At 42.8% G+C, this 22,991-nt stretch overlaps 2 protein-coding genes across 4 annotated transcripts; one reads left to right on the forward strand and one right to left on the reverse strand.

Moving 5' to 3' along the window:
* The first annotated feature begins 110 nt into the window (after positions 1–110).
* LOC123999637 (apoptosis regulator BAX-like) lies at positions 111–4,333 on the forward strand. Its single transcript, XM_046305586.1, has 6 exons — positions 111–215; positions 1,824–1,872; positions 2,343–2,507; positions 2,628–2,763; positions 2,985–3,089; positions 3,221–4,333. The coding sequence occupies exons 1-6, from the start codon at positions 185–187 to the stop codon at positions 3,317–3,319; spliced, it is 585 nt and encodes a 194-aa protein (XP_046161542.1). The 5' UTR covers positions 111–184; the 3' UTR covers positions 3,320–4,333.
* On the reverse strand, positions 3,654–21,840 carry LOC123999636 (mitogen-activated protein kinase kinase kinase 14-like). 3 transcript variants are annotated; one of them, XM_046305584.1, is made up of 16 exons: positions 21,695–21,840; positions 12,652–12,919; positions 12,471–12,552; positions 12,061–12,295; positions 11,307–11,687; positions 11,063–11,197; positions 10,826–10,955; positions 8,804–8,932; positions 7,783–7,890; positions 7,505–7,665; positions 7,194–7,344; positions 6,669–6,998; positions 6,410–6,522; positions 6,102–6,243; positions 5,821–5,921; positions 3,654–5,672 (listed from the first exon to the last, which is right to left on the reverse strand). In XM_046305584.1, the coding sequence occupies exons 2-16, from the start codon at positions 12,908–12,910 to the stop codon at positions 5,508–5,510; spliced, it is 2,622 nt and encodes an 873-aa protein (XP_046161540.1). In that variant the 5' UTR covers positions 12,911–12,919; positions 21,695–21,840; the 3' UTR covers positions 3,654–5,507. The 3 variants fall into 3 exon arrangements, with proteins under 3 accessions (XP_046161540.1, XP_046161539.1, XP_046161541.1); XM_046305583.1 differs by lacking the exon at positions 21,695–21,840 and adding an exon at positions 14,367–14,534; XM_046305585.1 differs by lacking the exon at positions 21,695–21,840 and adding an exon at positions 14,367–14,531 and having other exon boundaries at positions 7,505–7,662.
* Between the last annotated feature and the right edge of the window lie 1,151 nt (positions 21,841–22,991).

Genomic DNA, 22,991 nt, shown 5'->3' on the forward strand with positions numbered 1-22,991 from the left:
CTTGCTATACTCATAGTGTTTTGTAAATTGACTACTCGTAAATGTTATTGGCCCTCTGCGTTGTGTTCTTACAAGCTGGCATTCATGAACGAGCAACACCAAGCCACTCCTCTGTTACTGTAAACATATGTCACATGACTGCAGGCGGAAGCAGACTCAAAGTAATATTTAGTAACGTTACAAGATGGCTACGCCGTCGGGAGGAGGCGATTCAGGTAAGTGACATAACTATGATAAACACAATCGATACGGAACTGTGGCACTGATATCGTAATTATCGTGAGCCGGAACTTAAAGTATTTGTCACAGTTTAGTTAACTTGTTAAATAATTGAGGGTTGTTACCGGTTGGACCCAGCCGCGTCGAGCTAGCCAGCTGGTTAACTAGCTAACATAACACCCAGCTATCCCATCTCTGAAACATGCCCATACACATAACTAGGTAGTTAAGTTATCTATCTATCGATCTATCTGGGAAAGCTACATTATAGTTAACTTGTTTTCTTTTCTCACCAAGCTAGCCTGTAAGCCTGTAACGTTATGTGCTAGTCTGTAATAAACAGTTAATTGGTATATACATATACACCCCAAACATTCTGTTTTGTATTGGATATTCGGTATTGAAACAAGCATGCCATGACATGGAGTATTGTGACGTTTATTTCTGAATCAGAGGAGGATGGAGAACAATCGACACCTTCTGTGTGTTAATCTTAGATCTTTTTGAAGATTGAAATCTGATGAGAAATTCACACAACACACAAAAAACCTATGGATTGTTCTCCGTCCTTCCCTGGTTTAGAATATATTTTCATTGTCATGGAATGCTTGGTTCAATAGCTATTGGCGAGAGAACCGAATATCCTATATAAAACAACCTTTACCTTGGTACTGAACCATATACCTACCGGCTCTCTAAAAAGTCTTTTTAACAGTACTTTCCTGGGGATATTTTGTCTCAATGAAGATGAAGGACAAACCACACAGACAATCGGTATAGTAAGTTTAAATGTAATTTTATTCAACATTCTGGCAAGGAACATTTACAAGATTTTGCAGGCATTTGTTTCAAGCTGTTTATACCAATTAATAGTGTATTACAGACTGATTCGTCAGACTAGTATGTGGGTGCTAGCTAGCTGTGTTTAATATGCATGTTAGTGTGTGTGTGTGTGTGTGTGGGGGGGTGTATTTAAGATACTCTTTGAAGAGGTAGTGTTTCAGATGTTTTTGGGAAGATGGGCAGGGGGAAGCTGGTTCCACCATTGGGGTGCTAGGGCACAGAAGAGCTTGGACGGGGCTGATTGGGAGCTGCCCTCCTGTAGGGCTGGTAGGGGCAGGTGTGGCAGTCCAATGAGTCGTTGTACTTCATTCTTAATGGTTGTAATTCCAGAAACATCATTGGCAACTAACCTATCTGTAGTACATCTTGGGCCAGCCCAACTGTTACTAATGTCAGCTGAGAAGTCTACTTCTGAAAATGAGTCAGCTGGTGTTTTAACTTTCACGTTAATTCATGTCACACTGAACTGGTCATGAGACCCACATACTTCAGTACCTACTTGTTCAAAAATATATTTTTGTGTCACATTTCAATCATGTTTAGCCCATTACATAATATATTTATGACTCCCCAGTTTCGATATGACAGACACCTATACATTGGCCTTGGCTGACGCTACCTACGTGACTCAGTCAGGAGGACTTCAAGAGTTCAGTGTTAGCCAGACTACCTAGACATAGGCATTGTCTTAAATTGCCTCTACCTGCTGTTGGTTTATGTTCTGGTAGTACTCTCACTACAGTGTTGCTTTGTGTTCTCAGGTAATGGAACTGATCAGGTACTAGAACTGGGAAAAAGATTACTGACAGAGTGAGTATACCTTCTTGTTTACTCCTGAATGTGATCTTTATTCATATTTGTCTGATTTAATCAGGCTGTAATACACTATTTAATTGGTACATATAGCCTGAAACACTGGAGTCCAAATCATAAATAAACACATGTACAATATGTAAACAATAGCCAAGCGTCAGCGAACCACAGATCAGACGTTGCTCGCATTCATCTGACCTACCAGCACTCTAAAAAGCCTGGTAAACAATACTTTCCTGTGGATATTTGTCTCACATTTCGAGCGTCTGAAGGACAAACTGCACAGACAACCTGTAGAGTAAGTTAAAAAAAAATACAAAAATTCAACATTCTGGCTGAACATTTTATAAGATTTTGCGCTCCAATGTTTCAGGCTGTATATACCAATTCATTTTGTTACACCCTGGTTAATCAGACAAGGATCACATATACTAGCTAGTTGTTTACCGGTGACCCTCTCTTCGCAGTTTCATCTACGAGCGGGTTCGTCGCCATGCTGACAGCAGTACTCAGTTGTCAGTGTTACAGACCCAGTTAGGCGGGAGTGAGCTGTGTGACCCCAACCACAAGAAACTGGCCCAGTGCCTGCAGCAGATTGGAGATGAGCTGGATGGCAATACACAACTCCAAAGGTATCTTAAACCAAGGACTTAGAAAGGGACTCCAGCTCTTTGCTTGAATCGATATTCACTTTGAATTGACCTCTGGAGTTTGTGGAATACTCAGAGCATCTCTCTTGTTTTTCCATTCAGTATGATAAATGATACTGCACTCCAGCCCAGCCAGGAAGTTTTTATGAGAGTGGCCTGTGAGATCTTCTCTGATGGGAAGTTCAACTGGGGCAGGGTGGTGGCACTCTTCTACTTTGCCTGTCGGCTGGTCATCAAGGTGAGGGTTGTCAGTGGTTGTGTTTTATTTAGCTCTCTTCTCTCAATCAATCTCTTGCTCTCTTGTCCTCCGTTAGACAAAGGAAACGGGGCTCATCTCAGTCGGAATAGATTCACTGTTTTCAAAACCGCAACGCTTGGAATGGTATTGCATTTTACAAGTTTTGGGATGAGTTGGCGTCTTCATTGTGTAATAAGACAGCATCGTCTTTCTCTCCTCAGGCTCTGTTGACCAAGGTCCCCGACATCATCAGAACCATTATCAGCTGGGCCACAGACTACCTGCGAGATCATGTGATCAACTGGATTAGGGAGCAGGGTGGCTGGGTAAGGAATCAGTAGATGTGCTTTCCCCAAATTGATTTACAGGTTTCATACATGTTTTTTTTTTATAAATGTGTTTTTCAATTTGTAGTTGTAGTGATGGTTGAAGACAATGGTCTCTTCCTAATTCTTAGGAGGGAATCCGTTCCTACTTTGGCACTCCCACCTGGCAGACCGTGGGGGTGTTCCTCGCTGGAGTTCTTACCACTGTGCTGGTCATCCGCAGGATGTGAGGGGGAGAGCCTGAGAGAAGAAAGGACAAAGAGGGAGGGACATAAGACTGGGAGGAGAACTAGGTAGTAGAGACAGACCTGATGTGAGAGTAAATGGGAAGTGTTTCTGGGGAAGGAAAAGGTGAGGAAAAATAGAGTTGGGAATGGAAAAACAGCTATGTTTGGACCTGATCAACCACTCCTCTTTCCTGCCCTCCATCCATGGCAAAGGATCAAATCAGATTCAAAGTTCTTCTTACCTCTGTTCCCTACACCGCTAAAAATGTGAGTGGCTCTTGACCGCACATACAGGAGAGAAAGATGGAAAGAGATGTATAGAGACTCGGCCAGGGCACATCTTTGAATTAATTTATTTTTTATTTCTTACAAACAAACAAGTCGCTGCATGACATTTTGTCGCTTAAGTCTTATGACATGAACTGATGACATTAACCCCCCCCCAGGTTAGCCATGAGAATCTCCTATGCTTTCCTGCTGTGCTTTATTTCTGTTGCACTTCCCATTGAGTCTCCTTTTTCCTATCTGATCATTCTCTCCAGCCGTCTTCATTGTATCTCTTTGCTAGAGTATGCATTTTGGGGTCTGTGTCTGTGAGCATCTATGTGTGATCATAGGATCAACATATGTTCTAGGTACGCGTGTGTGTGCGCGCAATTCTACTGCACACACACAGCACTGTCCTCCTCTCACAGATGTTTACCTCTCTCTCTCAGCATAGTGTTCAAAGTACTGTATTCTATGGTGGGCTATTTAAAAGTAGACTATACCATAATCCTTCACAATCAAATGCTCTTTTTATACACTTTGTTAATGTGTTAACAAATAAGGGAACTTTTTCTTATTTCTTTTAAGTTGTCAGTGCCTTCGTCCTTTTTTAAATTTCTTTGATATTGTTGAAATTTTTCACTTTTTCTATAAATCTTTTGTAAAATTCTTGTCCCCTGAAACTATCTTTTTGCAGTGACAGTTTGTTTTAGTAATATGAACCTAAAATAAAATGAACCTAAATTGTGATCCTTCTTAAGCTGTGATATATTTGGGGAAAGATTGTGGGGTGTGAAAAAGATGATTTTAAAACTATTGCCTACTTATACACAAATTCTCAACTGGAAGCATAAGAGAGTGTCTAATAGTAATGCAGTAGTTGGATTGAGTCTTTCCTATTGATCAACAAATGGATATGAAATTCTCCAGAGTAGAGCTTTGATTTCATGACATGATGCCATGTTACTGTAAGGTACACAGGGTTGAGATGTTAACATCTTATTGGCTCAGTGCTGTTGTTGGGTGTCCTCTACCTAAGTACAGAAAAGGGTTGTCATTTTTGGACAGCTGTATAAAATTATGCTAGGTCTACAGCACTGTTGAACTTTTCATACCATACTTTGAGAAAAGGCAGTTGTAGCTTGTTCACATGAACCATTGTCTCTAAAGAGAACACAAAGACCACGTGTGTCTGTGCTCCTGTAATTTACAGGGATATCCATTGATTAGAAACCCATGACATTTGTCCCTTTTATCCTCTACGGGATCGGTGTCCCTATACCGGGATGATTGTTGCTAATGTGACTAGAATGACGTAAGTAACATTTCCAGGACATACACGTCTAATATGTGCAGAAAGTTTAAATTCTTGTTAATCTAACTGCACTGTCCAATTTACAGCAGCTTTTACAGTGAAAAAATATCATTTATTGTTTGAGTGCACAACAACAACAACAAACTTATCACACCACTTGGTTTGATACATTCACCCCTGAAGGTAAATCATGTACTTACATTCAGTAATATTGCTCTGATTTGTCATCCTAAGGGTCCCAGAGATCAAATGTTTGGTTTGATAAAATCTTTTTTTTTATATTCAAATGTAGGAACTGGGTTCTAAAGGTTGAATCCCTGCCGTTAATATTCTCCTACATTAATTTGACATTTTTACAAACTTCAAAGTGTTTCCTTTCAAATGGTGTCAAGAATATGCATATCTTTGCTTCAGGTCCTGAGCAACAGGCAGTTAGATATGGGTTGTCATTTTAGGCAAAAATTGGAAATAAGGGTACGATCCTTAAGAAGATTATGCATAACACACAGTTTGATCAAAAGCGGATAGACTGAGACAGGCATACAGGAGTGAGTCTACAGTCCTGATGCTTGATGAGACTGCTACTGATGAATGGGGGGAGTTGATGGCTCAGTCACGAGTCTCCAGCACCCCCTCCTTGACCCTCCATCTCCAGGCCTGGCTGTAGTCAGGAGCAGGGACACAGCGGAGCAGGAGGCCAGAGTCCTGCACCTCCTCGTCATGGGCCACTGGCTCCCGCTGCTGAGTCTCCATAGTGAACACCCTCTCAGAGATCTAGGGGGGAGAGAGACACACAGGTGTAAGATTTATTGTGGTGTAATGAAGGACTGTGTAGTCGCCTGTGAAAAGGACAAGAGCATAAACATGAAAATATGATTGTGCATGACTTGTTGTCAGGGGTCTACCATGATTCCTCACTCACCTGGTCGCTGATCCCCGTGGCGATGTGGCCCACCTTCACCCTACGTTTCTCTCGGATCCGGATGCTTTGCCCATTTACGTCCGTGATGCAGACGTCCACTCCTGAGCCAATCACAGTGCAGAGAAACAGCCAACATGAGTGCACTGCACATGCTTTCTCAGCATGAGTGATATCGCTATGGGAATGAGATCCTATCCAGTGGGAAACAATATGACATGATCCTCTTATCTAAACATCCTGACCTGTAGCACCTTCCAGGGTCAGCTAACAATGTCACTCACCCTCAAAGCATTGGGGTGGAGACAGGTGGCTTTGGTGAACCAGCCAGTCCATACTGAGAATCTGTCCGTCCGGTTGGCTATTGTAGGAGAACACGCCAGAGCTGAGGTCATCACCTGGGCTGATGGACCAACGGCCAGAGTCCTGTAGTCAGGGAGGAGGGAGACAGGGAAAATAGAGGGAGAACCGTGAATGGGTTGATAATGTGACCGAGAGATCCAGATACCAACCCACAGAAACACATTACACACCCTACAGCTGTTCATATTATCTAACATGTCAGGTATGGCAGGTTTGTATGGTGGGTTACCTTTCTGTCCCATAAGTCCCTGTTGGAGTAACAGTCACTGCTGCTCAGGCAGGACAGTAGTTGCTCCTGCGTTTCTGCTGAGTGCAGCTGAGACAGACTGGTCAGGTAGAACTCTGCAGACGAACAGAAGAGGAGCGGTAAAGAACAGAGGAGTTGACTTGAGTTGATATAGACACACAAGGATATACATCAAGTAAAATGAACTGAGATACACAGACTGACAGACAGCAAACATGCAGAATGTTGCAACAATCCTTACCTCTCTCCAGTTTGCGCAGTTCAAGCTCAGACACGTTGGAGGTGACGTCGGCCATCTTGGGATTTTGCCATTCATGGAGTTGTGTCAGTAGAGAGCGAGGTGAGTCTGGAGGTGAGGTTGTCTCCTCTGTGTCTGCCTCACTACCTTCCTCCTCATCATTGTTCAGCTCTCTGCTCCCTGGGTTCATGGATTCCAGCAATAGCTTATGGTTCTCCTCAGAGCAGGCGTCTCTGCTGAAGGGAGGCCAGGGCTGGCTAGACTGGCCAGGGCTGTCATCTATCTGTAAGGGCTCCTTATAGGACCCTCTGATGGGGCTGCTGAGTCCTCCCACTAAAGACACACAGTAGGGTTGTTAGTCAGTTATAACAAAGTTATAACATCTAAGGACTGATCTAAAGGCAGTAGGTTTGTTAGCCAGTATTCAAATGAACATGGTTAACAGCCACAGTTTTTAACATCTAAGCACTGATCTAAAAACAGTAATATATAATAATAATAATAATAGTGGTGGTGCTACACCCTCACCTTCTCTCAGAGCTCTGGCTGCTCTTCCCTTGAGCTCCGGGGCAGAGGCCCTCTTGGTTGGCTCCTTCTGTAGTCCCACTGTTATGACATCAGCAGTGAAGGGACTACAATCGGGCGGGATCTCCCTCAGAGGCGGTGGTTCATTGGCTATCTGTAACCATAGCCATACGAACAATGAATCCATGACATGAAGATTCAATCCAATTGGAGGCCTAATATTGGCTCCAATTTTTTTTTTTTAAACATCAAAAGTTAAACATACTTGTCACATGTCAAGTATGAAGACAGGGTGTTGTTGTGTTGAAGGATACCTTGAATAACAGTGGGCGGGAGTAGTATCGTGTCCAGGGCTGGCAGCCATTGAGCATGTGCAGTAACATGCAGCAGCTGCTCCACACGTCTGCTTTGGCTCCGCGGGTTTCCCCTTTCACTATCTCAGGGGCCATGTGTGTCTCTGTCCCCTTCAGATCTGCTTCCACGCACATACACAGAGTATACATTCAGACATGACAACCAGGTCAAACACTTTATTTTTTGGGTATATCCCTCTTTTTTTGTCTAGTGTGGTCTTGAGTTCATATTTTGCTACCTCCTTGGGATGCACTTAGGCTCTGTCCACCAATGTCCATTCTCTCCGAGTGTCCAAAGTCACACAGAAAAGTGTCCCTCCCATCCTCTGACAGCAACACATTGTCCGCTGCAACACACACGCACACGCACACACACACACAGGAAGGCATGTTAATCTATGGCTATATACTGGATTTGGTTATTGTTGTTCTATAATCCTGGGATGAGACAGCCATATTTAGCAGCGCTGTAGCTATGCAGACGGGGCAAGGTTCTGGTAACCAGGGGGAAAAGAGAGTCAAATCCAAGTCATGTTGGCTATATAGAAACAGCTGTTGGGGAAGGAATGAATCTGGGGCTTATAGCATAATAGACAGGCAGCAGGTGACTTGGCAAAACCTCCCTGTTGTATCTGTGCCTGTGGTGTAGCTTATCTGACACCAGGTGGCATCTGAGCACTGAGCCATGTGGTTCCGACTGTCTATCCTTTGCTCTGTCGCTCTCTCTCTTCCTCGAGTTCTGTCTCTCCCTCTCTCTGGCTGGCGAGCGCTTGCGCCCTCTAAAGAGCAGCGGTGAGTCACGCTGTGGGAAATTCCCGGCTTGGCGCGTTCTCAGCCTGTGGTGCTCTGGTTTCACAACACAGGTGCTGGAGATCAAGACACGATCTGCGACTCTTGTGTTCCACATAACAACTGCAAAAACAGCCGAGAAAGAACTTACTCTCACCAAGGCAAAATATGAAACAAAATATGAATAGCCTGAACGTCTGCTTCTCTATTTCTCTTTACATGTGTCAACTGTCAAGACACAAGTCTTTTAATTACTGTTTTAATAGCTGCCATAATCAAACACTGTAATCAAACATCGCAATCAAACACCGTAATCAAACATTGTAATCAAACCTAGTTTGAAAATGCCTAGTGTCATCACCAGAGTCAGTCTACATGCCCAGACATTTAGTTACTGTGTGTTTTATGAACCTTCTGGTGTATTTTTGTTCATAAGTCAGTCATTTTTCATTATCTCATGTCTCGGCCTACCCTTTATGTCCAGATGCAGCACTCGTCTCTTCAGCAGGTGTTCCAGCGCCCCCAGGACCTGACAGTGGTAGTGTAGGGCCAGGTCCTCAGGTAGCCGACCCCTCTCTTTAATAAGCTGACCCACAGAGCCTAGAAGCAGATAATAGAGAAGAGGACAGGAGGGGTCAGTGGGTGATGAAAAATCACCTCAAAATCATAGTGGTTATCTGAGGCATTCTTCGAGAAACTCTAACAGAGGCGTCTAGTAGTGATGCCCTGGTTGACTCATAAACCGGACGCATTTAGGGTCATTAAATATTGTGTGGATGAAGGGTGGGTGGGTGGCGTGTTGAATAAATGGAAAACAATACCTTTAAAAATCCATAAATGTGTCATTCCTGTGCAATTTATATCTATAGGCTACATTGAGGATGTTCTTTAATTATTTTAGGCTACCTGGCATTAGTGCATAAACCTAGGGGTCTAACTGTACTAACGCCAAATAGCCTACATGCCAATAACCACATGCTTTTGGGAACGGGCAAAAAGAGTTTACGTCGGCCTCCCGAGTGGTACAGCGGTCTAAGACACTGCATCGTAGTGCTAGCTGTGTCACAAGAGATTCTGAGTTCTAGTCCAGGCTCTGTAGGAGCCGGCCGCGACCGGGAGACCCATGGGGCGACGGACAATTGGCCCAAGGTCGTCTGGGTTAGGGGAGGGCTTGGCTAGCAGGGATGTCCATGTCCCATCGCACACTAGTGACTCCTGTGGCGGGCCGGGCGCAGTGCACACTGTCGCCAGGTGTACGGTGTTTCCTCTGACACATTGGTGCGGCTGGCTTCCAGGGTTGGGTATTGTGGGCATTGTGTCAAGAAGCAGTGCAGCTTGGTTGGGTTGTGTTTCCGAGGACGCACGGCTCTCGACCTTCGCCTCTCCCAAGTCCGTACGGAAGTTGTAGCAATGAGACAAGACTGTAACTACCAATTGGATACCACGAAATAGGGGAGAAAAAAGGGGTAATTTGTAAAAAAAAAAATAATAATTTTAAGGTTACGTCAATCCACGGAGGCAAAAAGGAGTTTAATTCAACAAGAGAAAAGCTTTGAAATGTTGAATATAAAGGGAAATGAGGGCCAGAAAAGTAATATTGGGAAAATATTTGGTGAAGTGGGAAATGTGTGATGATTGTGAGGCGCTATACAAATTCAACAGTCACAAGACGGGGACTTCAAATAGGGAAGTTCAAGGGAACTGTAGCCTATTGTTCAGATGGGTTAAATGGAAACTGAAATCTGGACACTGACTGTAGGTTTATAACTTCACATAGCCTTAATATTAACTCCTGCAAAATTAAGGATTTCTTGCAGTAACATGATACACCAAATGTAGGCAAAATTCTGATTCAGGAACAAGTGAAATGTGATTTCTTTCTATCAGCATCTTGAGAGAATGCAAATGCTCAGTTAGTACCTCTACAGATGGTATCTATCTTTATCAGCATCATAAAAGCTGATAGAATTTCAACCACATAAAATATTCCCCCTTTAATTATTTTTTGGTCCCTAATCGTCTTTGCTCCATGAAAGAAGATGACAGAGAAAAACTCTACTGATGTCAACTAGATTAAAGCATTCATTCTATTGATTTATGACAATCTGGTGAGCAGGGGTTAATATAGTATTTGAGGGCAACATAAAGTGACAGAAGAAAAGCTGTATCTATTTAATTATAGACAAGTTGACTAACAAATAGTCAACCAAAATGTTAGAAATTATAAGCAGAAACATATCTAAAATCAGGAGAAAATCTGCACCCACTGTCAAAAAATAATTCCACTGTCTTTTGACTATAGCCTACAGCATTTTTCTATGTTAGCGGGTTAGGGTCGGGCCTCAGATTGTCACTTTATCACATATAGTCTGGCGGTTGCGGATGGGTTATTAGCAATTGTGGGTGGGTGCAGGTGAACAGAAAGCTTGCCCGCACATAACTAGCATCCAGGTCACTGCCTGAGATCGAGGTACAGTATAGTGTATAGCTCACCAGCTTTGAGGTCCATAAAGAGGACGACGTAGGGCCCCTCTCTGATCACTCCGAAGAGTTCCACCACGCGAGGAGACTTCAGGGCACTCCACGTACCCACTTCCTCACTACTAAAACTCTTCAGGAGAATCTGGGAGGAAGGAGAGGGACGGGAGTTCAATAGTTATCAATAGTGAGAGATAACACACAGATAATGTACACAGAGAGTGTACACAGAGAGTGTAAGTGCTGTTGTACCTTTTTAGCGCAAAATCTGAAGTGTGTTCTGTTGTCTTGCACACTGTGCACTTCCCCGTATGACCCTGTGTTGATAGACTTGCAGAGGCTGTAGTCCTTCCCCTCCCTGTACTCATAATTCACAGGCTGAATATTCTAATAGGAAATAAGAGGGAACAATTGGCTGAGTGAATAAGGAGGAATCAGAAAAAGCCACAAATAAACAACTGCATTTATCGACAACTATTGCAGTCTGGAAAGTTACCTCATTGAAGATCAGGCCCTCGTTGGTGTCAGTCTCTGAGACGTCTCCCTCCTTCTCCCAGACATGCCTTTCCACGTCTTTGCAGAAGGGACCTGCGTAGCATCGGTCCTCCTGACTGACACTGCCCCTGAGCCCTGCTAGGGCCAACGAACAGTCTCCCACACTGCTGAGAGGAGAGTCCGAGTCACTCTCCTGCCCATAGGTGGAGAGGTTGCAGGATGGGCTAAACACCTGGGGGCCCCAACATGGGTGGGAATGGCTGGGGCCCCTGTTGCAGTCCTGGAGGGGGTAAGGGGGGCGTCTTGTGTCATGCGCCTCTAAACTCGGGATACTGCTACTGTGTGAAGTGCTGATGTTACTTAATGGCTCTGAAGCATCCTCCTAAAGGGGAGAAAGACAAACCAACCACCAGGTGATTAAAGGTGACTGTCTGCCAGGAAATAACTTTCACCTTCAGGTGATGATACTGACACTGACAACTATCTATGTGGACAAGGCTTCAAGACTAGTATGGACACCTGAAAGGAAGCTTTGTCAGACAGTCAAGAGTTCTCTGAATCACTTCCTCCCGGTTGGAAGGCTAATGTTTGTGTTAGGATGTTTGCTGATAGAAGCTCAAACACTATATGAGACCGTCTACGGTTCATACTACAGACTATGAATCATAAGAAAGGCACTTCAAGTTCAACTAGAGTTCAACATCATCCATTTTGTGTCTGACGGTAGGATGTTACAGGGAGAGTGCTCATCTTACCTGGGTCTGGATCAGTTGAGGAGAACTGCCAGTCTGGGTCTCCTGCTCAGGGACACCAGAAGGTACTCTACGTCTCTGTCTCTGCTTCCCTGTCTCCCTCTGCTCCTCTTTCTTCTCCTTCCTCTTCTGTTTCTTCCTTGGCTTCTTCCTGGGTGAGCGGTGGGCCGGGGAGCCTGGTTTGTCCTGGTTGGAGGCTACGGTGGAACACGCCACATTGTTGTGCTCTGATGAGTCCCTGTGGAAGACAACAGCAATGCCTGTGTGAATGCAGTACTGTCACGAAAACCCAAACTGTAAGAAGACATTAGTGGTTTAACCAATGCTTTGTAGCTAAAGAAGAAAACCAAAGATTGAGATAGTTGGAAGGAGAGATAATGGAGTGTGTTATGGAGGGATACGTGAGGTCATACCGGTTGATTAAGCAGTTGGGGGACCCGACATAGGAGCGTTCGGAGCAGGAAGGGCTGAACTGCTGGGAGTCTTGGGTTTCACCTGGGGAAGCACAGACAGCAGGTGTTAGCCTGGTGCCATTCTCTCTCTCTCTGTAATTAACCCTATCAAAACTAGTATTGCCCTCCTTAGTATACTCACATTCAGCCTGGGCTATGAACGAGTTCTTCTGATAGTTCAGTGGACCTGCTTCACCCACTTGTTCTGCTGTGCCCTGTGTTAGGACTTGAATTAGTCTGGGTTTCAAACAAGCCATGAAGTCCCCTTCGCTCTCCTTCCCCTCCTCGTCACTCGTCCTGTCTTCTGGGCTGGGGAGGCTTGGGTAAGACCCCTTCAGCTCTATTTGGGGTGACCCTGAGAATGGTCTGGTCGAGTTAAAGATCCTTTTATTCACCGCCATTCTCACCTGCTGGAAAAGGAAACAGAAAATTATGTCAATTCAGAATAAAACATGGTTTTATCCTGTTTACTGACTTCGCTGTTGGCTGGACTATTCAAAACGGTCCGTCCTTGAACAGCTCAGTGTACAGTACTTCATTTGAAGCACATCTCCACAACAACCAACTTGCTGATGTAAGCGATCCTCACACCTGTCCATTAGCAGAGAGCAGAGCAGAGCTTGTGACTGCTGGGACAGCGACTAGGTAATCAAAAACTCAAGTATAGCTTATTCACTTCTGGAAAGAGCCTCCCTCATGTCAATTGAACTTCGCGCCTGCTAAGAATGGAATAATGTCCGGCTTTGTGTGGCAGTGAAACAAGTCAATCTAGTAATTGTTTATCTCTGCCGTGTAAATCTTTTTTGTACTTTTTAACTCTGCATTGTTGGGAATGGGCTTGTAAGTAAGTATTTCCCGGTAAAATTTGATTTGAAACATATACATTTCTCAACATGGAGGAAGTGTATGCTTGACACAGAAACTTGATCGCAACTCCTTCTCTGCTGAAACTTCACGTTTTGCGGTGAGCAAATTAAACAGGAAACTCGATCACGGCCTTGTTTTGACAGTTACAACTGTGTAGTTAACACCAATAAGTAGTTGTGTTGTAAAGACTGCTACATGGCATGCTCAAGGAACAGAACTGCCTCAGTTCCACAGAATATCGTGTGTGTGTGTGTGTGTGTGTGTGTGTGTGTGTGTGTGTGTGTGTGTGTGTGTGTGTGTGTGTGTGTGTGTGTGTGTGTGTGTGTGTGTGTGTGTGTGTGTGTGTGTGTCTGTGTGTGTGCATCAGGCATAGAGTATGTATTTCAAATGAAAACCCCTCTGATCTGAGCATGTTTAATTCAGTAGAGAAAGGCCAGAAAGGCTTTGGACCTAGGCCCGCTTAGTGAGCACTGTAAGCGGAGAGCTGTAGAGCTATAGGGTTGCTGCATGTTGCATCAGTGTGCCAGCACTTCACAGGAGTTTATCTTTCCCCCTCACTTTTGACCTTCCCTTAGACAGGTGCCCTGTTCCCTTTATGACACGCCAAGCTCAGGTTGACTACCAGGGTAAATGCTATGTAAATGTTTATACCCGGATATGCAAATCTTGTTTGAAATCTCTTAGAACCTGTATAGCATTCAAATAAAACACTCCACACACTGTTCAGTGAATTTTCCTCCACTTTCCTGTCAATCTCTCATTCCCCTCCTCCACACACACTTTGTCTAACCCAGACTCTGATCAGGCACACCAGCTTTGTCATTCACTGATCATCACTTCCTGCTAAAGCAAGAGCTCCGCACACGTACCCCTCCTCCAAAACACAGCACCACACCCCAACTGAAATCAAGTGGGGCGGAAGTAAGAACAGGTCCTTTGACAAAGAACTGAACAGAAAAATAGACGCTGAGGAAGGAAACATAGACCTACCAACAGAGGCAGGTCCGAATTGCAGGTCTGCAGTCTCTTCTGGTTATCCGTTTTTCAAATAAATTCAAGTGAATACCCCTATCCTTCCAAATGATAACTCACACTCTGTAATATAGGTCTCTTTCGACTCTCTCTCTTTACTTCACTCTGTAATCTTGCTGTGTATCTCGGTTGCTTGGTATCGCTTGATCCCACTGGCCTACTGCCAACCGGGGTAGGAGCTGTGATTGGTTGATGGTGATTTACGGGAAATCCATCTCACTTCCCCACATCCCCCCTCCCTCTTTTCCCTGCAGCAGGGCTGTCTTACTCTTTCTGCGCTTTCTCTTTCTCTCACTTATGCTCAGTGTCTTTCTGTCCCATTTTCACTCTCCCTAAATAATGGGAAAATTAGAGCACATTATTAAAAAGTGCACCCAACAGTGTCCAAATCTAACCTGTCTAACTCTTTAAATGTTCATTTGGGACCCAAAACAACAAACCCTGATGATCCAATTCCCCAAAGCAAGGGGCCACTTGTTAGCTATGTACTAGACTATGTTATACTCTTTGGCCACACTTTAAGCCTCTCATTGTGCTGCGTTGGGGCTGCAGAAAGGGGTCATGGTTCAGGGATATGCTCTTAAAACACACTCACGGTCTAATATCAAGCAAATGATGATGCATGAATAAGCCACTTGATCCCATCAGGCCAGAGTAGTCACATCAATCATGTCCACAGGAACACCCTAGTTATGTTCTGCATATAGCCAAAGTTACAGTGGGGCAAAAAAGTATTTAGTCAACCACCAATTGTGCAAGTTCTCCCACTTAAAAAGATGAGAGGCCTGTAATTTTCAACATAGGTACACTTCAACTATGACAGACAAAATGAGAAAAAAAAATCCAGAAAAATCACATTGTAGGATTTTGAATGAATTTATTTGCAAATTATGGTGGAAAATAAGTATTTGGTCAATAACAAAAGTTTATCTCAATACTGTGTTATATACCCTTTGTTGGCAATGACAAAGGTCAAACGTTTTCTGTAAGTCTTCACAAGGTTTTCACACACTGTTGCTGGTATTCTGGCCCATTCCTCCATGCAGATCTCCTCTAGAATAGTAATGTTTTGGGGCTGTTGCTGGGCAACACAGACTTTCAACTCCCTCCAAAGATTTTCTATGGGGTTGAGATCTGGAGACTGGCTAGGCCACTCCAGGACCTTGAAATGCTTCTTACGAAGCCTCTCCTTTGTTGCCCGGGCGGTGTGTTTTGGATCATTGTCATGCTGAAAGACCCAGCCACGTTTCAACTTCAATGCCCTTGCTGAAGGAAGGAGATTTTCACTCAAAAGCTCACGATACATGGCCCCATTCATTCTTTCCTTTACACGGATCAGTCGTCCTGGACCCTTTGCAGAAAAACAGCCCCAAAACATGAAGTTTCAACCCCCATGCTTCACAGTAGGTATGGTGTTCTTTGGATGCAACTCAGCATTCTTTGTCCTCCAAACACGACGAGTTGAGTTTTTACCAAAAAGTTATATTTTGGTTTCATCTGACCATATGACATTCTCCCAATCTTCTTCTGGATCATCCAAATGCTCTCTAGCAAACTTCAGACGGGCCTGGACATGTACTGGCTTAAGCAGGGGGACACGTCTGGCACTGCAGGATTTGAGTCCCTGGCGGCGTAGTGTGTTACTGGTGGTAGGCTCGAGGGAGATTATCAGTGGTCTTGTATATCTTCCATTTCCTAATAATTACTCCCACAGATGATTTCTTCAAACCAAGCTGCTTACCTATTGCAGATTCAGTCTTCCCAGCCTGGTGCAGGTCTACAATTTTGTTTCTGGTGTCCTTTGACAGCTCTTTGGTCTTGGCCATAGTGGAGTTTGGAGTGTGACTGTTTGAGGTTGTGGACAGGTGTCTTTTATACTGATAACAAGTTCAAACAGGTGCCATTAATACAGGTAACGAGTGGAGGACAGAGGAGCCTCTTAAAGAAGAAGTTACAGGTCTGTGAGAGCCAGAAATCTTGCTTGTTTGTAGGTGACCAAATACTAATTTTCCACCATAATTTGCAAATAAATTCATTAAAAATCCTACAATGTGATTTTCTGGATTTTTTTCTAATTTTGTCTGTCATAGTTGAAGTGTACCTATGATGAAAATTACAGGCCTCTCATCTTTTTAAGTGGGAGAACTTGCACAATTGGTGGTTGACTAAATACTTTTTTGCCCCACTGTATGTGCACCCATAAATGCTGCTATCAAATCCCCTCCGTCGTATAATCTATAATTTTTAGTTATGGGTGTTGAACTCCAGACCTTTAGCCCCTCCTGTTTTCCCTTGTTATAATCATTTTAATAAATAAAACAACATCAGATTGACTCGTGAGGATTACATGTGAGAATTGTGAGGTTTTAACTCATAGCTGGGAAAAGGTCGGCCACCTTTTTGAGTTTGGGAAAACCTCACTTCCTTTTTCGGTTTCCTCTTTTTTTTGAGAGGAACAACACATTACTCAGAACAGAGTCACTAAAGGGCAAGGAAACTTAGGGACCACATTTGGACATGTCAAACAGCCAACTCTTGTATCAAATCATAGCAGTGAGTGACAGCTTAAAGCATGTAGCCTACAGTATATGAACTTATCATCACCCTTGACTCTTGCTTTATTTTACTTGTGATCGCTTAAACAGAGCGAAGGTGATCATTTTCTATCCTGGGATTAGCCTACATCCTCTGGCCTTGATGGGTCACTCACAAGTCATTTGCCCTCTTAAAAACCTCTTGAAGAGGTTAAACTATGAGAACTACAGGCTAATGATAGGTTGTAGAGCTGCACTCCACAGCCCAGAAAACCACTCTGACCAAAGGGACCAGTCATTGTGATATATAAACTAAGTTCTCCCCTAGCTGTACTCAGTATTTGGTCAACTGTGCAGATTCAGTTTTTTTGTTTCTCTATGTTGTGTTATTACAGCAATGTAACAACTTTGTTATAAAAATGTAGGCCCCTGTCTATCTGTCAATGTGACAATGTAACTGTGTTTGAAGACCTCTCGACTCCCTATCAAAAACACATGCATGAAAAACATGAGCATGATACTCAGTGAGCAGTGGGGTGGGGGACAGTTGGAATCTTGGAGGAGATGTGAGAGAATGTGGGGGCAGAAAGGACAAGAACGGGAGGAGGGGTGGAAAGGGGATCCAAAAATGGCAGCTATATTTTGGGGGAGTGAAGGTAGACTGTAGAGGATACAACAAAGAAAGGAACAAATAGAGGAATGGCTGCAGATGGAACTGCTGAAAAGAATCAGGATGGATACACACAGACACACAATGACCACTGACTCATATACGCCCACTCAGATTAGCAGAATACCAGAGGCTTGAGTAAGAACAGCCGAGGGCTCCATCTCCTGCAGGACCTGGATAATTTAACACACCAGTACGCCTCCGCCATTCCTGGATACCTGCCAGTACTTCTGGGCCCCCAGTCCCTCACAGAGCACTGTTAAGAGGCATTCATTCATGGGAAACTCAAGAAACTCATGGGAATCCAAAATGAATGTCTCAATGAGTGAATAAGGCTGGGTATCAGAGGGGGGTGAAGGCCTCTGTGCATAGAAACACATCCTTCACACGCCAGAAAGACAACACCTATTCACTCTGGTTCTGTCACGTCCTGACCATAGAAAACCTGCATTTTCTATGGTAGAGTAGGTCAGGGCGTGACTAGGTAAAAAAAAAAATATAGTTTATATTTTCTATGTGCGGTTCTAGGTTTGATTTTCTATGTTGGTGATTTGTATAATCCCCAATTAGAGGCAGCTTGTTATCGTTGTCTCTAATTGGGGATCATACTTAAGTAGCATTTTTCTCACCTGGGGGTTATGGGATATTGTTTATGTTTAGTTGCCTGTTAGCACTGAATTGTCGTCACGGTTCGTTTATTCTTTATTGTTTTGTATTTGCTTAAGTTTATTCATTAAAATATGTGGAACTCTATGTATGCTGCGCCTTGGTCCGACCATCATTATTTCGAACAACGTGACAGGTGCTAATAATGCATCAGACATAGAGAATTCCTAATGAGACACTTCAGTCATCACCTTTGTGATTCAAATAATTGTAGTTGAGGCTGAATGTTTTCCATCACTCACAGCCGAAGATATTAAAATGTTATATTCATCCAATGTCTGCCATGTTTTTGGATGATGTGATGAAGTCATGGCTGCTCCCTGTGCGTAGGAGATGTTGGCTGTATAAATCGGATGCAACCGAGGTATACATGGCTCATGAATCGGCGTATGTGAACATGAGTAGATCTACCTTGAAAACAACGGTTGGACATCTTGGATGTGGTCTCCAGTTCTTATTATATCTCAGTGGCTGCCAGCTAGCTACTACTAGCAAGGAAAGTCACAAAATGAAAAAACGTTGCTATCGCCCCCTTGTGAATGAGAGTGGGCCCGGCAAGGAAATCATATTACAAAAATCTTTTCCCTACTCCAAAAACCCCACTCCACCCAAGAAGATCAATGGAGTGAAGCTTGGTAGATAACTAGCTACTATGTCAGCTATCCAAATGCACAACCTCAGAGCATTTAGCACATTTTTAGACAGTTAACTTAATAGTTATATCTAGCTGCAAACATTTAGTTGTGAATTCAATACTGTAACTATGCTACTGTGTATGCTGCACAACAGTGAGTGACTCAAAAGGCAACATGTGACGGGACTACCAGTGATCTGCTTTATTGCCTGGAGAATTGCACAAGTTGACTGCAGGTGTTTATAAAAGTAGAATCAGCGATATAACGTACGTATATGCAGAAAGTAAACAGCATAGTGGATTAATTTCAACAACAACTAAAAGCGTTAAAGCGCGAGACTCAATTTCTCTGCTGTATTTGGTATATACGGTATACTGCCAAAGCCTATATATTGCATACTGGAAGAGTGACAGCAGACCCTGTACAGACAACTGGTAGAGGGTTGATAGGCCAATTGGCTTATCAAATTCTGCAACTTGTCCAAAAATAGCCTACTAGACTAAATTAAACTGCTAGCATGAAAAACCCAAGTTTTGAGGGAGCGTGCAATTCTGACTGCAGCACTGTCAACCAGAGCTGTTGCCAGATAATTGAATGTTCATTTCTCTACCATAAGCTGCCTCCAACATAATTTTAGAGAATTTGGCAGAATGTCCAACCGGCCTCATAACCGCAGACCACGTGTATGGCGTCGTGTGGGCGAGTAGTTTGCTGATGTCAACGTTGTGAACAGATTGACAAATGGTGGCGTTATGGGCAGGCATAAACTACGGAAAAAGAACACAATTGCATTTTATATATGGCAATTTGAATGCGCAGAGATACCGTGTGGCGGTCCTAAGGACAATTGTCGTGCCATTCATTCGCCGCCATCACCTCATGTTTCAGCATGATAATGCACAGCCCAATGTCACAAGGATCTGTACACAATTCCTGGAAGATGAAAATGTCCCAGTTCTTCCATGGCCTGAATACTCAGCAGACATGTCACCCATTGAGCATGTTTGGGATGCTCTGGATCGACGTGTACGACAGCGTGTTCCAGTTCTGGACAATATCCAGCAACTTCGCACAGCCATTGAAGAGGAGTGAGACAACATTCCACAGCCCACAATCAGCAGCCTGATCAACTATATGTGAAGGAGATGTGCCGTGCTGCATGAGGCAAATGGTAGTCACACCAGACACTGACTGGTTTTGTGTTCCAAACCCCTACTTATGACCAACTGATACATATCTGTATTCCCAGCCATGTGAAATCCATAGATTAGTGCCTAAGGAATTTATTTCCTTATATAAACTATAACTCAGTAAAATCTTTGAAATTGTTGCATGTTGCGTTTATATTTTTGTTCAGTATACAATTCCGATGCTGTGTTTTAAAGTTTAAAAAAGTCAACAATCATGACTTTCCAACCGGTTTTCAAAACATATGTTGATATGTTAAAAATGTTAAAAATTGATGTAATAAATGTATCACTAGCCACTTTAATCAATGCCACTTCATATAATGTTTACATACCCTACATTACTCATCTCATATGTATATACTGTACTCTATACCATCTACTGCATCTTGCCATCTTGGTGTAATGTAACACTAGCCACTTTAATCAATGCCACTTCATATAATGTTTACATACCCTACATTACTCATCTCATATGTATATACTGTACTCTATACCATCTACTGCATCTTGCCATCTTGGTGTAATGTATCACTAGCCACTTTAAACAATGCCACTTTTATATGTTTACATATCCTATATTACTCATCTCATATGTATATACTGTACTCTATACCATTCACTGTATATTGTCTATGCCGTTCTATACCATCACTCATTCATATATTTTTTTATGTACATATTCTTATTCACTCTTTTACACTTGTGTTTATAAGGTAATTGTTGTGAAATTGTTAAGGTTAGATTACTCGTTGGATATTACTGCATGGTCGGAACTAGAAGCACAAGCATTTCGCTACATTCGCATTAACATCTCCTAAACATGTGTTTGTGAAAAAATACAATTTGATTTGCCGTTGTCTTTCATATCAGCGAGAAATAATCCTTCAAATAAAAAAATATACACTTACTGTAGCGTTTTGCACAGATCCACAAACTGTGCAAGCCTCCATCCAGTTGAGGAACTACACTTCCTCCCCAGTTACACTTACACACGTGTTCGGAGCGCATTAGATAGCTAATTAGCCCAGGTGGCCATCTATGTCTTCCATAAACAAGCGATGTGTATTGGAGATATATTTAGGCGTGTGGGAACACTAACCCAATAAAGGTGTGTAGTAATTTAAACTTTTGTTTTATGAGAACAAAAGGTTATTTCTCTCTGATCTGCAAGACACGTTCCTTATGTTTCCAAAAAACGTTCTGCAAGCGATACGTGTTCATGTTTGCAGCAAGCGTTGGCTCCTCTTAACAAAGCAACCCGGTCAGAAGATACTATCGTCAACAGGCCGTGTACTGTACTGTAATATATGGCAATATCTACTGTAATAGCCTATGTGGCAACTTCGTACATAACATCTACCTGGGTCATTTGTTATCTTAAATGTAACAACTAAGAAGTTCTTAAGTAATTAACGTTAAGTCGTTAAATAAAAATTATCATTATGCTATGGTCGAGAAAAATGTTGACGCGACTTCACTTCACCTCCTTTTCCTCCGCCATTTCATATGTACTTCAACCCATTTGCTAAGAAAGTTATTAATATTGTGGACATATTCAATTCTAATATCTTTATAGTTCATATTGACTTACCTTTGTTCAGGTCTGTTGTTTTTGCAATTGATAAAAGGCGTCGGCTGTTTTCAGCATCTACACAGTTCGCTAAAAATGTCCAACGTTGAAAATTGCGTCATCGGAGGGGTGTAGATCTGAAAATCGAAAGTACATGATCGTTTTCGAAGTTAGGTTTGAATGTAGGAAGTGTGTGGTTCTTGTGTACAATTACTTTAGTAAACATCAAGGCTGCGTTTAAACAGGCAGCCCAATTCTGATCTTTTTTTCCACTCATATGTATTTTCTCACCAATTACATCTTTTCTCATCAGATCTCTTTCAAATGCGATCCGATTAAAAGAAATCTGAATTGGGCTGCCTGTCTAAACGCAGTCTAAATGTTTTCACAATGTAGGCACAACTTTTCTCAATTTAGTTAAATCGAACCTGGAAGTAAACCAAAAAAAGTAACCAAAAAAAGGTTAAACAAATCAAAATATAATTTATATTTGAGATTCTTCAAAGTAGCCACCCTTTGCCTTGATGACAGCTTTGCACACTCTTGGTATTCTCTCAACCAGCTTCAGGAGGTAGTCACCTGGAATGCATTTCAATTAATAGGTGTGCCTTGTTAAAAGTAAAATATGTTAGTTATTTATTTCCTTCTTATTGCATTTGATCAGTTGTGTTGTGCCAAGGTAGGGGTGGTATACAGAAGATAGCCCTATTTGGTAAAATACCAAGTCCATAGTATGGCAAGAACAGCTCAAATAATCACAGAGAAACGACAGTCCATCATTACGTTAAGACATGAAGGTCAGTCAATGCAGAACATTTCAAGAACTTTGAAAGTTTAAGTACAGTCGCAAAAACCATTAAGCACTATGATGAAACTGGCTCTCATGAGAACCACCACAGGAGAGGAAGACCCAGAGTTACCTCTGCTGCAGAGGATAAGTTCATTAGAGTTGCCAGCCTCAGAAATTGCAGCCCAAATAAATGCTTCACAGAGTTCAAGTAACAGACACAACTCAACATCAACTGTTCAGAGGATACTGTGAACCAGGCCTTCATGGTCAAATTGCTGCAAAGAAACCACTACTAAAGGACACCAATAATAAGAAGAGACTTGCTTGGACCAAGAAACATGAGCAATGGACATTAGACTGTTGGAAATCTGTCAATTTGAGATTTTTGGTTCCAACGGCCGTGTCTTTGTGAGATGCAGAGTAGGTGAGCGGATGATCTGGTTTGCGCTGATTGGGACTATAATTTGATTTTCAATAGGATCATGACCCAACATACCTCACAGGCTGTGTAGGATTTATTTGACCAAG

The sequence above is a fragment of the Oncorhynchus gorbuscha genome, linkage group LG16 (assembly GCF_021184085.1).
Source record: "Oncorhynchus gorbuscha isolate QuinsamMale2020 ecotype Even-year linkage group LG16, OgorEven_v1.0, whole genome shotgun sequence".
Lineage (NCBI taxonomy): Eukaryota > Metazoa > Chordata > Actinopteri > Salmoniformes > Salmonidae > Oncorhynchus > Oncorhynchus gorbuscha.

What these genes read in the sequence shown, in the direction of transcription:
- LOC123999637 (XM_046305586.1), top strand. Translation starts at nt 185, where the DNA reads ATGGCTACGCCGTCGGGAGGAGGCGATTCAG. An exon ending in GGCAATACACAACTCCAAAG is followed by an intron (nt 2,508 to 2,627) that starts GTATCTTAAACC and finishes TTTTCCATTCAG; the next exon opens with TATGATAAATGATACTGCAC. An exon ending in CCTGTCGGCTGGTCATCAAG is followed by an intron (nt 2,764 to 2,984) that starts GTGAGGGTTGTC and finishes TTCTCTCCTCAG; the next exon opens with GCTCTGTTGACCAAGGTCCC.
- LOC123999636 (XM_046305584.1), bottom strand. Translation starts at nt 12,910, where the DNA reads ATGGCGGTGAATAAAAGGATCTTTAACTCGACCAGACCATTCTCAGGG. An exon ending in CCCGCCCACTGTTATTCAAG is followed by an intron (nt 7,345 to 7,504) that starts GTATCCTTCAAC and finishes CTATGGTTACAG; the next exon opens with ATAGCCAATGAACCACCGCC. An exon ending in GGGACTTATGGGACAGAAAG is followed by an intron (nt 6,244 to 6,409) that starts GTAACCCACCAT and finishes CCCTGACTACAG; the next exon opens with GACTCTGGCCGTTGGTCCAT.